Here is a 12,910-nt window from a genome sequence, read left to right as displayed (position 1 = left end):
TCAATTTCTTCTTCTAACAAATTATATATAATAGGGATCAAAAGGGTTCTTTCGGTCAAAATAAAGCAAGAATTCTAATCAGCTAACAATGCAACCAATATTTGTCAAGACCCTATGCCAAGCTAATGAACTAGGCAACAATGGGGCTCTGAACAGAATTCCACAAAGTCAAAGCTGGGACAGACCTCAGAGGCATGCAATTCAAATAGAAATCTTCATTAAACATACTTATCAAATGATCATCCAACTTTTGCTTGGAAATTTCTAGGGAGGTGAAACCCAACACTTTTCCAAGACAATCCATTTAACTCATCTCTAATTGTTAGGAGGCATTTTAATCAAGTCTGTGTCTAGTCACCTTCCTCTTAATGCTCCAAGTTTTACCTATCAGGAAAAGAAAGGAAAATTCTAACCCCTCTCCCATGGTTGAGTGCTTCAAATATTTGTTTACACTGTGCCTCCTGGAATTCCTATTCCACAATTAGCAAACTTCTGTCAATTTAGACCTTTGCTTCACTTATCCAATTTATATCCTGACACTGGTGTCTCCTCCCCATTACTGACTGTACCATTTCTCATACCTACCCCCCCCAATAAGCAGGTCCTATAGAACAGTAGTATCAAACTCAAATAGAAATAACAGTCACTAAACCATACATAAGGATTTAGTAGACTATGGAGTGATGTATAAAACCACATATTAACATGCTTTATTGTACTTTTATTGACTATGCTAAATATTTTAGTTCAGGCCACATTTGGAACTATTATGGCTCACATGTGAACCTCTGGGGGAGAAAGAATATTTCCTGTTCTCTGTACCTTACAGATTTTTTCATTGCTATCACCATTTAGCAACATTCTTTCATTCGAGGTTCATGGTTTCCATATTTATCACCTAATCCAAATATGGATGACTGTTATTTACTGACCCTATGATTCTCCTTCCTTTCTCAAGGAGTTCAGTACCAAGTGTTCCTCTGCACCCAACTCCTGCTTGCTCCTCTTAATAATTTGTTGTCATTCTGGATACCTTACTCTCCCTCTCCCTACACTTACTCTTCACTTTTATTGTGATCTCCAATCCCTCTACCAATTTGCACTTTCCTAGATCATAACCTCTCACCTTGCTTTATTTTCCTCCCCTTTCAATCTTAACCCTTTATATAATCAATTTAATTCCACACTAACATCTACTCTCCAGTCTCATCTTTCCTTTTCCCTGTGGCTGCTCAAGCCTTATCAAATGCTACTCCTGAGTTTCTCATATCAACTTTCTCCTCCACACCTACTCATGAGCTGCTAAAAAAAGTAATCACATAATTATGCTGAATGAGTTCATTACAAATTTAATTTCAAATGAGTCCTCACTGTAGCAAGGCCATCTTTTTATTCCTCTATAAGTCATTCACTACTTCACAATATAATGCATGCTTCATAAATTCTCTCTCGCAAACCTCTCACATTCCACCTTTCCTTTCCTCTTAGCTAATATTATTCTCTCAAAAGACACTCCCTTTCCAGACTCTGGGGATTTCTCCTGGCTGTCTCCCAAGTCTGAAATTCTCTCCCTCCTCATCGATGCCTATTTCAAGTCTCAGCTAAAATTCTACTCTATACACTCTAGAGTCTACAAGAAGTCTTTATGAATCCCCCTTAGTTCTAGTGCCTTCTCTCTATTGATTATTGTCAATTCATCCTGAATATAATTTGTTTGATCATAGTTGTTTACAGGTTACTTTACCCATTAAACTGTGACCTTGAGAGGAGGAACTATTTTTGGTTTGTCTGTTCCATATGGAGGGGTGGGAAGGGATGTATATCCCTAGTGCTTATTCAGTTTCTGATACAGAAAAGGTGCTTAATACATGAAAAACTGCAAAAATGTTACTATCCATGAAGGAGAAAAAAAAATATTGTACCAATCCTGGCTCCAGACATGCTGAAGGACCCTGGTACAATGAACAATAAATACCCGCCAAGGAGCAGATCCTGATAAATTAGCACTCTAAAATAATTCCCTCTCCACCCCATTCAACAACCATTCTTTAAGTACTTAATATAAACAAGGCGTTCTGCTAATGCTGAGGGATAAAATTTTTTTGCACAAATGCAAAAAAGTATGCAACAAGGAAGAATGACAGTATTAGAGACTGGAAAGTTCTTGACTTTGCTTATAGATTCCTTAAATTTGTTCAACCTCAGTTAATCCTGCTGAAAGTCGTACTTCTCTAACAGAGTGAAGGCTCTTTTAGCAAACTTCCATCATCTCCTCATATTTACTGAGCACCTTCCAGGTCCCTAATCCCTTATTCTGGGGACCTCAGTATGATAGAAAAAAAAAATAATTTTTTATTTCTGCATTTTAGCCAAGATTGAAACTGTCTCCTATTTGATCAAGGCTAAATCTATGGGCGATGAAAGGAAGCATAAGGAATCGGCCCTACCCTCAACAAGCTTATTTTTACCAAACTGGGAAAACACACAAAAAGATAAGACATGAGAATATGTGTGAGAGGCTGCCTGGTAGAGTGGCTAGAACACTGAACTTGGAATCAGAAGGTCTAGGTTTGAATTATGGCCAAGCTCTGGTGCTGTTGCTCTGTCATTTCAGTAGTGTCTAACTCTCTGTGGCCCCATTTGGGGTTTTCTTGGCAAAGAGACTAGTTTGTCATTTCCTTCTCTAATTCATTTTACAGATAAGGAAACTGAGGTAAAAAAAGGTTAAGTAACTTACCCAGGGGGTCATATAACTATTAAGTTATAAGATCAAATTTCAACTCAGAACTCTTCCTGATGGCTGGCCCAGCAGCACCTGTCTACTACATCACCTATCTGGTCCCAGTCTTACCAATGTTTCCTAAAATGAAGCAATCAGACTCAATATACTATCTCTTTCAATGTGATGCAGGCAAAGGAGAGAAGGTAAAAGTGTTGGGATAAATATGAGGAGAAAGAGTGTAAGCATGGACACTAAAGAAGGGGAGGCATCTGCAGAATTATTTTATGAGTCAGCAAGAAAGGAAGCATCTTCCAAGGGGGCCGGTGAAGGAGGGTAGGAGGAGGAAGTTGGAAGGAACCAACTTTTTCCATAGAGAAGACAAGCAGAATATTATCATTAAAGTGCTCATTAGAAACAACAATCTTTGGGGAGGAGGGGAGCACATTGCAAAGTAATAAAGTTAAGTGACTGACCCAAGGCCACACAGCTAGGTAATTATTAAGTGTCTAGGGTCAAATTTGAACTCAGGTCCTCCCGACTCCTGGACCAGTGCTCTATCCACTGTGCCACCTAGCTTCCCCCATCTTATCATTTTTAAAGCTAAGAAATAGAATTCACTCTTCTCTAACTTCCCAAAGGAAAATCATACCTCGTTGTCACTGGTCACATTCTTACATACCTTTGGAGAATGCCATTTTCTTGTGGGATTACACCATTGATAGCTGCCTGTGAACAAAAGACACAAACATTTAAAAGAAGACCAAAAATATCCTAAAGATAAAATATCATGAAGGGAAATCACTATGTTTTGATGGAATTCATTTAAATAAGAAACCAAAAGTTTTATTAATCATATGAACTATACTCAGTTAAGGGCTTCTCCAACTTTTGTATTACAAGCTCCTCTTCTCAATAAATAAAAACCAGGAACTTAAAGTGCAGTATTTCCAAATCTCCAACTATAAAAAGCTCAATCGTAGAGTCCTCATTTAGGTAAAAATCTGTATTGACCAGAAAGTGTTAAGACTATGTGATTGAGTCCAACTGAAGAATTAGAGGAAAGTTTTCTTTAAACCCAACTCCACTCTTCAAAATTTGCTGAAGAGAAATGGGCAGAGAGACCCAGTTGGATCCAGCAAACAAGCAAAGTCAAATATAAACAAGTAGAGGTATCTAGCCCCCTCATTATATATAGGAGTAAACAGATTCAACAGAGGGAAAAACACTAGCCCAAAGTCACATGGGAACTATGAAGAAGAATGGGCATTTGAAACCAAGTCCTTTACAAGGAGGGAAGTCCAGTTATGATGACCATATTCTAAGGAGGAAATAGGCTTAGCTCAAAGCACCCAGCTCTGTCTACCACCCAACTCCTAGCACTGTGGCTGACCGAGGAGGCATTTAAAAATGCTCCTTGACTGATAGTTCAACTGATCACACCTGGCTGACAGGGGCCTACATGGGAGCAAGAGTCTCTTGGTGGGGGGGGGGGGGGGGGGGCATAGCTATAAATGTGACTAGTATGGGACTAGTGTGATGCAAAGCCCTGAAGGCTACTTTATCATGAGACTTGGAGCTGAGAGAGAACTGAAAGATGATATTCAACACCTCCCTCAACTGCTCCTCCCACTGTATGGCAATGCCCTGCCCTGCCGCAGACTCAGCAAGCCAGCCCAGGCTGCAAGTTTGTTGAAAACCAATGACTTCAGGCAAACTGTGCCTCCTTCCCTCTTGTGCTCCATCATGAGTGATCCCCCAAATCATTATGCATTTGTCAGACATCTGCTGTATGCCTGGAGCTAGCCTCAACTCTGAGTCAAAAGTAAACCAACTCTGGCCCTGGTATTCTAGCCCAGGGCAATGTATGGACATCCGTCTGTGCACAGGTGATAAGAGAAGGCCTTAGCCTTTGTCATTTCCTTCTCTAGTTCATTTTACAGATAAGAAAACTGAGGTTAAAAAAAAAGGTTAAGTAACTTACCCAGGGGGGTCATACAGCTATTAAGTTATAAGATCAAATTTCAAATCAAGTCTTCCCGATGGCTGGCCCAGCACCTGTCTACCACATCACCTACCAACTGATCTACTACCAACCCGGAAAATGGAAGACTGTGAAATGTTCATCTTAACATCTGCCAGAAGAGGAACTTTCTAGCCTGGCCCTATTACTGAGCCAAAACAGAAAATTCTGGCTAACAGTTGGGAAGAGGCTAGCCATGAACTGTGGTTTGAGGCTAGGGGTGGTTAATACAAATCATAAAGGTAGAACACACCACAGGAATGCTGGTATACCAGAATGCTGTGAAGGACATCAAATCAAATAAGATTCCTTTCTGCTTTCCAATACCCTTGCACAGACAGAATCACCAAAGTCTAACTGTGTCCATTCTGCTACCATTCTTCCATTGGGTAAACTTGTTCCCTTCAACCCTCTCTATTTTTTCCTGCTCCTCCTCCACTGATCCCCTGCCCTAAGGTTCCTAACAAGTTTAGATCAAGTACCACCTTCTATCTAATCCAGGATACAAAAGTCCAAACCTTTGCTGACTTCCTAGCTCACTCTCCCAAACCAGAGGCTAAGGCCTTCTCTTATCACCTGTGCACAGACGGATGTCCATACATTGCCCTGGGCTAGAATACCAGGGCCAGAGTTGGTCTACTTTTGGCTCAGAGTTGAGACTAGCTCCTAGCATACAGCAGATGTCTGATTTAATGATGTGGGGGATCACTCATTGACTACCAGACAGATTAAAAAATAAAAATGGATTCAGACTGTCACAAGTGGGATCTAAAACTACAGCCTCTATTCTCCCAGTTTCATGCTCAGTGAATGGAATTAGCCAAGAGGTCTCTTCTAGCTCTAATATTCTATAATTATAACAAAGGAAGGGCATAGGGATGACAAGAGTTTGGCCTCAAATATAAACAAAAATGGAGAGTAATAGTCAATTTCTAGAAACTTTTCAAATTAAAAAAAAAAAACAACAGAGCACTTTTCCAACAAACATTTGTAGACTTCCAATGAGAGGAATCCATTATCTGCTGCCCAAATTCATTTTAGTAGAGATCTAAGTGCTAGGATTTTTTTTTCCTGATAACAATCCCAAATCTACCTCCCTCATTGTGGTTCTAGGTCTGAGAATATCTGTCTAATCCCTCTTCTACAGAAAAACCCTTTATTCATGTACAGCTAAGAAAACTGAGGTAGAGAGAGATGAAGGGACCTACCCAGGGTCAAGGTGTCAGAGGCAGGATACAAGCCCAGGTCTCTCACTCGAGTATAGCATTTTGTCCACTATATCACAATGCAATGCCAAGGGCTGTGAGGAATCCAGAGTGGACAGATGTTACTAATCAGGACGGTCAGAGAGGGCTTCATGGAAGAATTCAATAGAGTTCATAATGAATCTCATCACCTTGGGATCTAACTTCTAAAGCTCTGCTTCCAATATATTTCTAATAATATTTCTTGGATAAAAGCAAACAGAAATGTCAGAATCTACTTTCCAGGATTCCTGGAAAAGTCTTTCTCAATAGTATAGTTGAGAATGAAGTGGTCTTTGACAGAGACAGTACAAATAGAAAATAGGCAACAAATCTATAAAAGGGGACTTTTGGGGCAAGGGAGAAATGGCCTTTCTTTCAGTGGAGAAGGAAAATAAGAGTACTCATCTTAGTCTTCTTGAAAAGACAGGCAAGTAGCCTGTCATTGTCACTAAAATGAGATACCTTAGAAAAATATATACTTTGATCATTTATCAATTGGAGAATGACTTGTATTCTTTAAATTTGACTCAATTCTCTATTTATTTTAGAAATGAGGTCTTTATCAGAAACACTAGCTGTGAAAATTGCTTCCCAGCTTTCTGCACTCCTTCTAATCTTGATTGCATTGCTTTTTTGTACAAAACTTTTTGAATTTAATGTAGTCAAAACTACCCATTTTGCAATTTATAATATTCTCTAGCTCTACTTTGGTCATAAACTCCTCCATTTTCTATAGAACTGACCTATTTTTCTATAGATCTGAACTATTCCTTTTTCTCCTAACGGGCTTATGGTATTACGCTTTATGTACCCATTTCAACCTTATTTGGTTATAGTGTGTGAAGTTTTCCCAGAAGATTTTGTCAAATAGTGAGTTCTTATCCCAGAAGCCCCAGTTTAGGGGGTTTATCAAAGAGTAAATTATATTCTATATTCATATTCATATATATATATATATATATATATATATATATATATATATATATATATATATATATCAGATTGGTTAAAATGACCAAAAAAAATAATCAATGTTGAGGAGGATATGGAACAACTGAGACACTAAGGTGCTGTCAGTAGAGTTGTGAACTGATCCAACCATTCTGAAAAGCAAGTTGAAACTATGTCCAAAGGTCAATAAAACTGTGCATACTCTTTGATTCGGCAGTACTATGTTGAGTTTTGTATCCCAAAGAGATCATAACAAAGGGGAAAAGATTCATATGTACAAAAAAAAATTATAACAGCTCTTTTTGTCATGGGCAAAGAATTGGAAATTGAGGGGATACCCATTCAATTGGGGAACATCTGAACAACTTGTGGTATATGAATGTGAGAAAATACTTTTGTTCTTTAAGAAATCATGAGAGGACTATTCTACTAGAAACCAGGAGGGACGGGAATTCAGGGAAGCCTGGAGGGATTTGCATGAACTGATGCTGAGTGAGATGAGCAGAACCAGAAAAACACTGTACATCCTAACAGCAACATGGGGGTGATGTTCAACCTTGATGGACTTGCTCGTTCCATCAGGGCAACAATCAGGGACCATTTTGGACCGTCTGCAAAGGAGAGTGCCGTCTGTGTCCAGATAAAGAACCGTGGAGTTTGAACAAAGTTCTAAGTCTATTCCCTTTAATTTGGGGGGGGAACAGATATCTTATTGTCTGATCTTGCTATCTCTTATACTTTTTGTTTCTTCCTTAAGAGTATGATTTCTCTCTCATCACACTCAAGTTGGATCAATGTACAACATAGAAACAAAGTAAAGACTGACAGATTGGGGGAGGGAAGTAAGATTGGGGGAAAAATTGTAAAACTCAAATGAAATCTTTAATAAAAGGGGGGGGAAGAAATCATGAGTGGGTAGACCAGAAAAACCTAGAAAGACTTGCATGAACTAATGCTAAGTTAAGTGAGCAGAACCAAGAGAATATTGTATACATTTACAGCAACATTGTGAGATGATCAACTATGATAGTTTTAGGTCCTCTCAGCAGTTCACAAATCAAGGACAATCCTGAGAGATCTGTTATGGAAAATGCCATCTTATATCCAAAGAAAAAACTATGGAGTCTGAATGTAGAGCAAAGCATACTATGTTTGTTGTCTAAAATTTCTTTTATATTTTTTTTCTTTCTTTCTCATGATTTTTTCCCTTAGTTCTAATTCTTCTTTCACAACATGACTAATGGGAAATATGTTAAACATGACTAAACTTGTATAATCTATATCAGATTGCTCTGTCATGAGGGAAGGGGGAAGGAGGAGAGAGTGGTAGAAAAATATAGAGTTCAAAAGTTTGCAAAAGGACAAATGTTGAGAACTATCTTTGCATGTACTTGGAAAAAATTTTAAAAGAATAGAAAAAGAAAAAATATAGATTTATATGCATTGGATTTTCAAAGAAAATTCATTTATTAACTGAATGACCTTGAACAAGTCACTTAAGTGGAATCTGTCTATGATAATTCAATTCAATAAACATTTATTAAATGCTCTTACACTGTGCTAAGCTATACCACTGTATTAAAACAGCCTCCTGTTTGGTTTCTTCATATTTCTTCACTGCATTCCATTCTCCAAACAAAGTCAAAGAGATTTTCCTAAAGTAAATTCTGACAATATCAATTTCCCTCCTCCAACTCTATTGGCTCCTTACTACATCTAGGATCTGAAATGAATTCCTGTGTTTGGCTTTTAAATCTATTCACAACCTAATCCTAGCCATCTCTCCAAACACATTCATTATAAATTATTCCCCTCCCCATTCTCAACAGCAATGCTTCTGAAACTGTGCTACAGGGAGTCATAAAACACTCCAAATTTGGTCCTTTTAAAAAAATGAACCTTATTATGCTTGATGATAAACATTAAAAATAATAATGCTATGGCTAATGTCAATGTTTTGCATGATTTCACATGTATAATTGATATCACATTGGTTGCCTTCTCATCGGGTGGTATAAGGGAGGAAGAGAATCTGCAATTCAAAAGTTTTATAAAATGACAAGGGAGGATATTAGGCACAGTGGAGTTGGATCCTAAGTTACTCATTTAATTGTCCCCATTCCTCCAGCTGGGTGACTTAGTAAACCACAGTACCTCTGAGTCTCTGTTTCTTCCCCCTCCAAAATTAGGCATGTAATGAGAAACAATAGTACCTTCTTCAGAAGATTATGGGAAAGATTAAATAAAATACGTAAAGGATTTTGCAAAACTTGAAATACTACCTATATAAATTATAGCTATTTATCATTATCATCCAGGCCTCCCTCTACTTTCCTAACTACCTGTATTTAAATAGTATTTCTTCCATAAGAGAGTAAGACCTTAGTCCCCTTCCCCTGCAGTAGATGCAATCACGGATAAGAAAAAGCAAATACCAAATAAAAAGAGGGGTTAATAAAAAAAAAAGAGGAGTTAAGAGATTAATACCCCAAGACCCCTTTATGAGTGTGATAATTTTTGAAATTAAAGAAAATTTAAAAATGGAGATCACCTACAGAGCTTTAACTATTTAAGACACAAGTTTTAAAAGGCTAATCCCCAGGAATTACCTAAGGAAAGTAGTTTCCTGATGAACCATAGAACTTTTAAAGGCAGCTACTTGACCAGTGAGAGTTACTGAAGTGGAAGGGGAGCCTTCCTTACAGGGATAGACACACACACACACACACACACACACACAAAACCTCTTGAGGGAAAAAAGCAACTTCCAGAAATGAACAAGTCCTATTGCCACTGTCTCCTTTATCTAATAATTGATTCCAACATTGTTTCTTCTGACCTCTCTATGAGCGCTTGCCCTGTGTGAAGTCTCTCCATAAAATAGTCCTTTAGACAAATGTATGTTTGGCATTCTAATAACATGGCCAGAGAATTGTAGTTGCACTCTCTGTAGTAGTGTTTGAATACTCAGTTCAACTCAGAGAGGCCCTCAATGTCTGGTATCTTCTGCCAGGGGAACTTCAAAATCTTCCTAAGACAATTTATAGACTATCTATGTCTCAAAGACATACAGCAATGAGGTTAGCACAACAGCTCCGTACACCTTCATTCAGTTTGGTGGTCAGAGCAGCATAGTCCTATAACTACCCTAGTATTAAAGCTATTGCCAATTATGTCCTGATGAGTAGCTCAAAGATGAAAGGTGGAAGGTCTTGAGAGGAAGAGCCTCTTCAAGAGACAGATTAGGATATATTAAGTTGTTGCATTGTCACCAGACATCACACTCCGATGCTTGCCCAGCATTGGTGGTGCACTAAGGTGCCTTGCTGATATGGGAGGAAGTGAAACCAATTCAAGTCAAGAGACTTCACAGCAGCCACACCATCATCAACAATCCTATTTCCTATCCATCAGGCTATGGGGAGTAATAATTCTGGTAATGGCAAAAAAGAAGGCTGCATAGCCTTCACTATAATAAATTTAACTGCAGTTTATGCCACCAATCGGTTGGTTGGTGTGGTCTCTTTGATACCAAAGGGGTAGTAGTATTAGTAGTAGTAGCAGTGGGAGTAGTCAGTCAATCTACTACCTCTTCTCTCCTACACTTTCCTTCAGTCTCCCAAACACTGAACTAGCTCTGGAGATGCATGTCAGTGTTTCTAATCTATGTGTACAACCCTGGAAAGTATGCTGTCAAAGTAAATGCAAACTGCTATCATGAAATATATTGGCACAGATGACAGGTCTGATGCCCTACAGTTATCCTCAACCTGGTTTAGTCTGTATTCCAAAACTGTTTATCAAGGTGTGACCACAGTGCATACTTCAGATTCTAGGAGCCACAGGTCAGAGGTGGTTGGCAGGTGGAAAGCAGTCACGAAAAGGATCTGGCAGAAATAGAACTAGTCTTCCCTGAACACCCCTACATCCCAGTGGCCTAATAAACATATATCCCTTTGTCTGAACTCACTTACACAGATGAAATTTTAGGTAAGTGATAAAGGTGTGAAAAGGTATTATCTGAGTGTCCTACCAGGTCCTACCTTGTCAAATGCCATCCAGAAACAGTGTCTAAAATACTCCTTTGAACTACTTACTAAAATGATCAAAAATGGAAATAAGATTAGACTGCCATGATGCTTGGAAGAACATTCTGTATCTTAATCAACCCTTAACCAAAAAACATCAGAGATGGACCTAAAATTTATACTCTCAAGTACTGGTACATAGAGGTTAAATGATTTGTCCTGTATTATAGTCAGTATGGGTCAAAGGTGTGATATGAAACAAAGATTTATAAGGAGGATCCGAAGACTTCATGATGTAATTAGTTTCTGGAAATATTCAACAAAGAAAAATAGAGCTCTATGAAAGTCTAGATTTCTCTGCCACTATTCAGGTCTTTCAAGAAAATATTTGGCTCAAACAACAGGTAAAAAGAGACTACCCAGATCTCCTTTTTCAAGGGCCAAATGTCTGTTCCAAATGTAAGCAGATGAGATAGTGAAAAAAAGTTATTAAATAACGGATATGTTGTCAGGTCACATAACCTGACACTCACAACCTCTCTATTACTGCATTCTCTTCTTCCAATTTCCTTCCTCTCCACATCATTTCTCCCATACAGCTGTCAAAAATCTTTCTCAAGCACAGTGCTGACCATACTGCTCACCTACTCAAAAAACTCAAGATAGTTCCCTTTTACCTCTAGAATAAATTCCATATTCAACTACCTGGGGTACACAATTCCACCTCTAACTTCACCCAGGAATTATTCCTATCCCCAATCCTTGGAATTCACACTCCCCTCATCACTGTACCTGTTATAATTCTGAACTCCCTTCAAGGCTCAATTCTTGCAAGCTGTCCTTTTCTTTGAGAGTTTATTTGTTCATGGTCTAGAGTCATTTTTAGAGCCAAGTTCCACACCATTCTTGAGAAGATCTGGGCTGGTCCGAACCATTGCTTTCTTTGGAGTACTGAGTAGAGTATTATTCCAGGACATCAAAGATAGACTGACCGAATCACAAAGTATCCATATTCCGTAAGTGGACTGATTCAAAGCGAAGTCTGATCATTGCCCCTCCTGCTCTAAGCTCTGCAAATTCAGGTCTGTGTTTGGTTCTGAGTCTGAGCACCACTAAAAACTGCTGCTGGGCTTAGCCCCTATCAGTCAAGCAGGAATCCTTCCTGGCTCAGAGGGAAGGAAGGAAGAGCAGGTTCTGCCTGGAGGCTGGAGCTGAAACCCTGTCATACTCCTTGAAGGCTGAGCCACACAGCTGCTGCTTACTTCTGGGTTTGCAACCAAGTGCCTGCTACTGTTCTGCACCCTGAAATATCATACCTCCCGAGAAGCAGATTCCTTCCCCATTCTGCCCTTGGAACTGGAATTCAGAACTAAGTAATGAATGAGAAAACTGCCAGGTGATAGCTATTCATACACTGAGAGCAAGGTTAAGTTGCTCTATGTTGGCTTTGGGATCTTCCTAGCCCAGTCCTGGGTCCGAGGCCTCAGGATGGTATGCTCCTGCTCACAGCCTGCCCCGTTGTCTGAAGGTCACTGTCTACCTCCCTAGAGCGATTCAGGCTGGAAAAAAAGGACTCCTTGTAACTTCTTCTGAGATTTCCCCCATTGGGAAAATGGCTTTTCTAGCTCTGCTTGGAGTTGAGAGCACTCACCATAACCTCCTGCTACTTCCTGACTGTGCTTCTGCAGTTGACTGCTGAGGGCTTCTCTTGGGGCCTGCAACATTCTGAAGCTCTTGTTTCCAATAAAATCTTTGTGGATTTTCTAGGCTGGATGAGTTTTATCTCCCCTTTAACTATCTTTATACCTAGGACCATCTTACTAACATCACTGTGGGAGGAGTGGCTAGCTACATAAAACAACTGGTACTCCATCTTGCCAGCCTTGGCTCATGATCCCCACAGTATTTTTCATATGACCTTGCCACATTTTTATTTTCCTCC

General features: G+C 39.2%; 1 protein-coding gene across 1 annotated transcript in view; it reads right to left on the bottom strand.

Annotated features, from left to right (window-relative positions):
* LOC141511833 (FAS-associated factor 1-like) overlaps nt 1–12,910 on the bottom strand; it is a 243,903-nt gene that overhangs the window by 147,370 nt on the left and 83,623 nt on the right. The window contains exon 3 of the mRNA XM_074220850.1: nt 3,402–3,448. Within this exon, the coding sequence (XP_074076951.1) occupies nt 3,402–3,448 (47 nt within the window). The remainder of the gene's footprint in view (nt 1–3,401; nt 3,449–12,910) is intronic.

This window comes from Macrotis lagotis, chromosome 2, assembly GCF_037893015.1.
Source record: "Macrotis lagotis isolate mMagLag1 chromosome 2, bilby.v1.9.chrom.fasta, whole genome shotgun sequence".
Classification (NCBI taxonomy): domain Eukaryota; kingdom Metazoa; phylum Chordata; class Mammalia; order Peramelemorphia; family Peramelidae; genus Macrotis; species Macrotis lagotis.
Note: the sequence above shows the minus strand (reverse complement) of the source record. Positions and strands in the feature narration are given on the sequence as shown.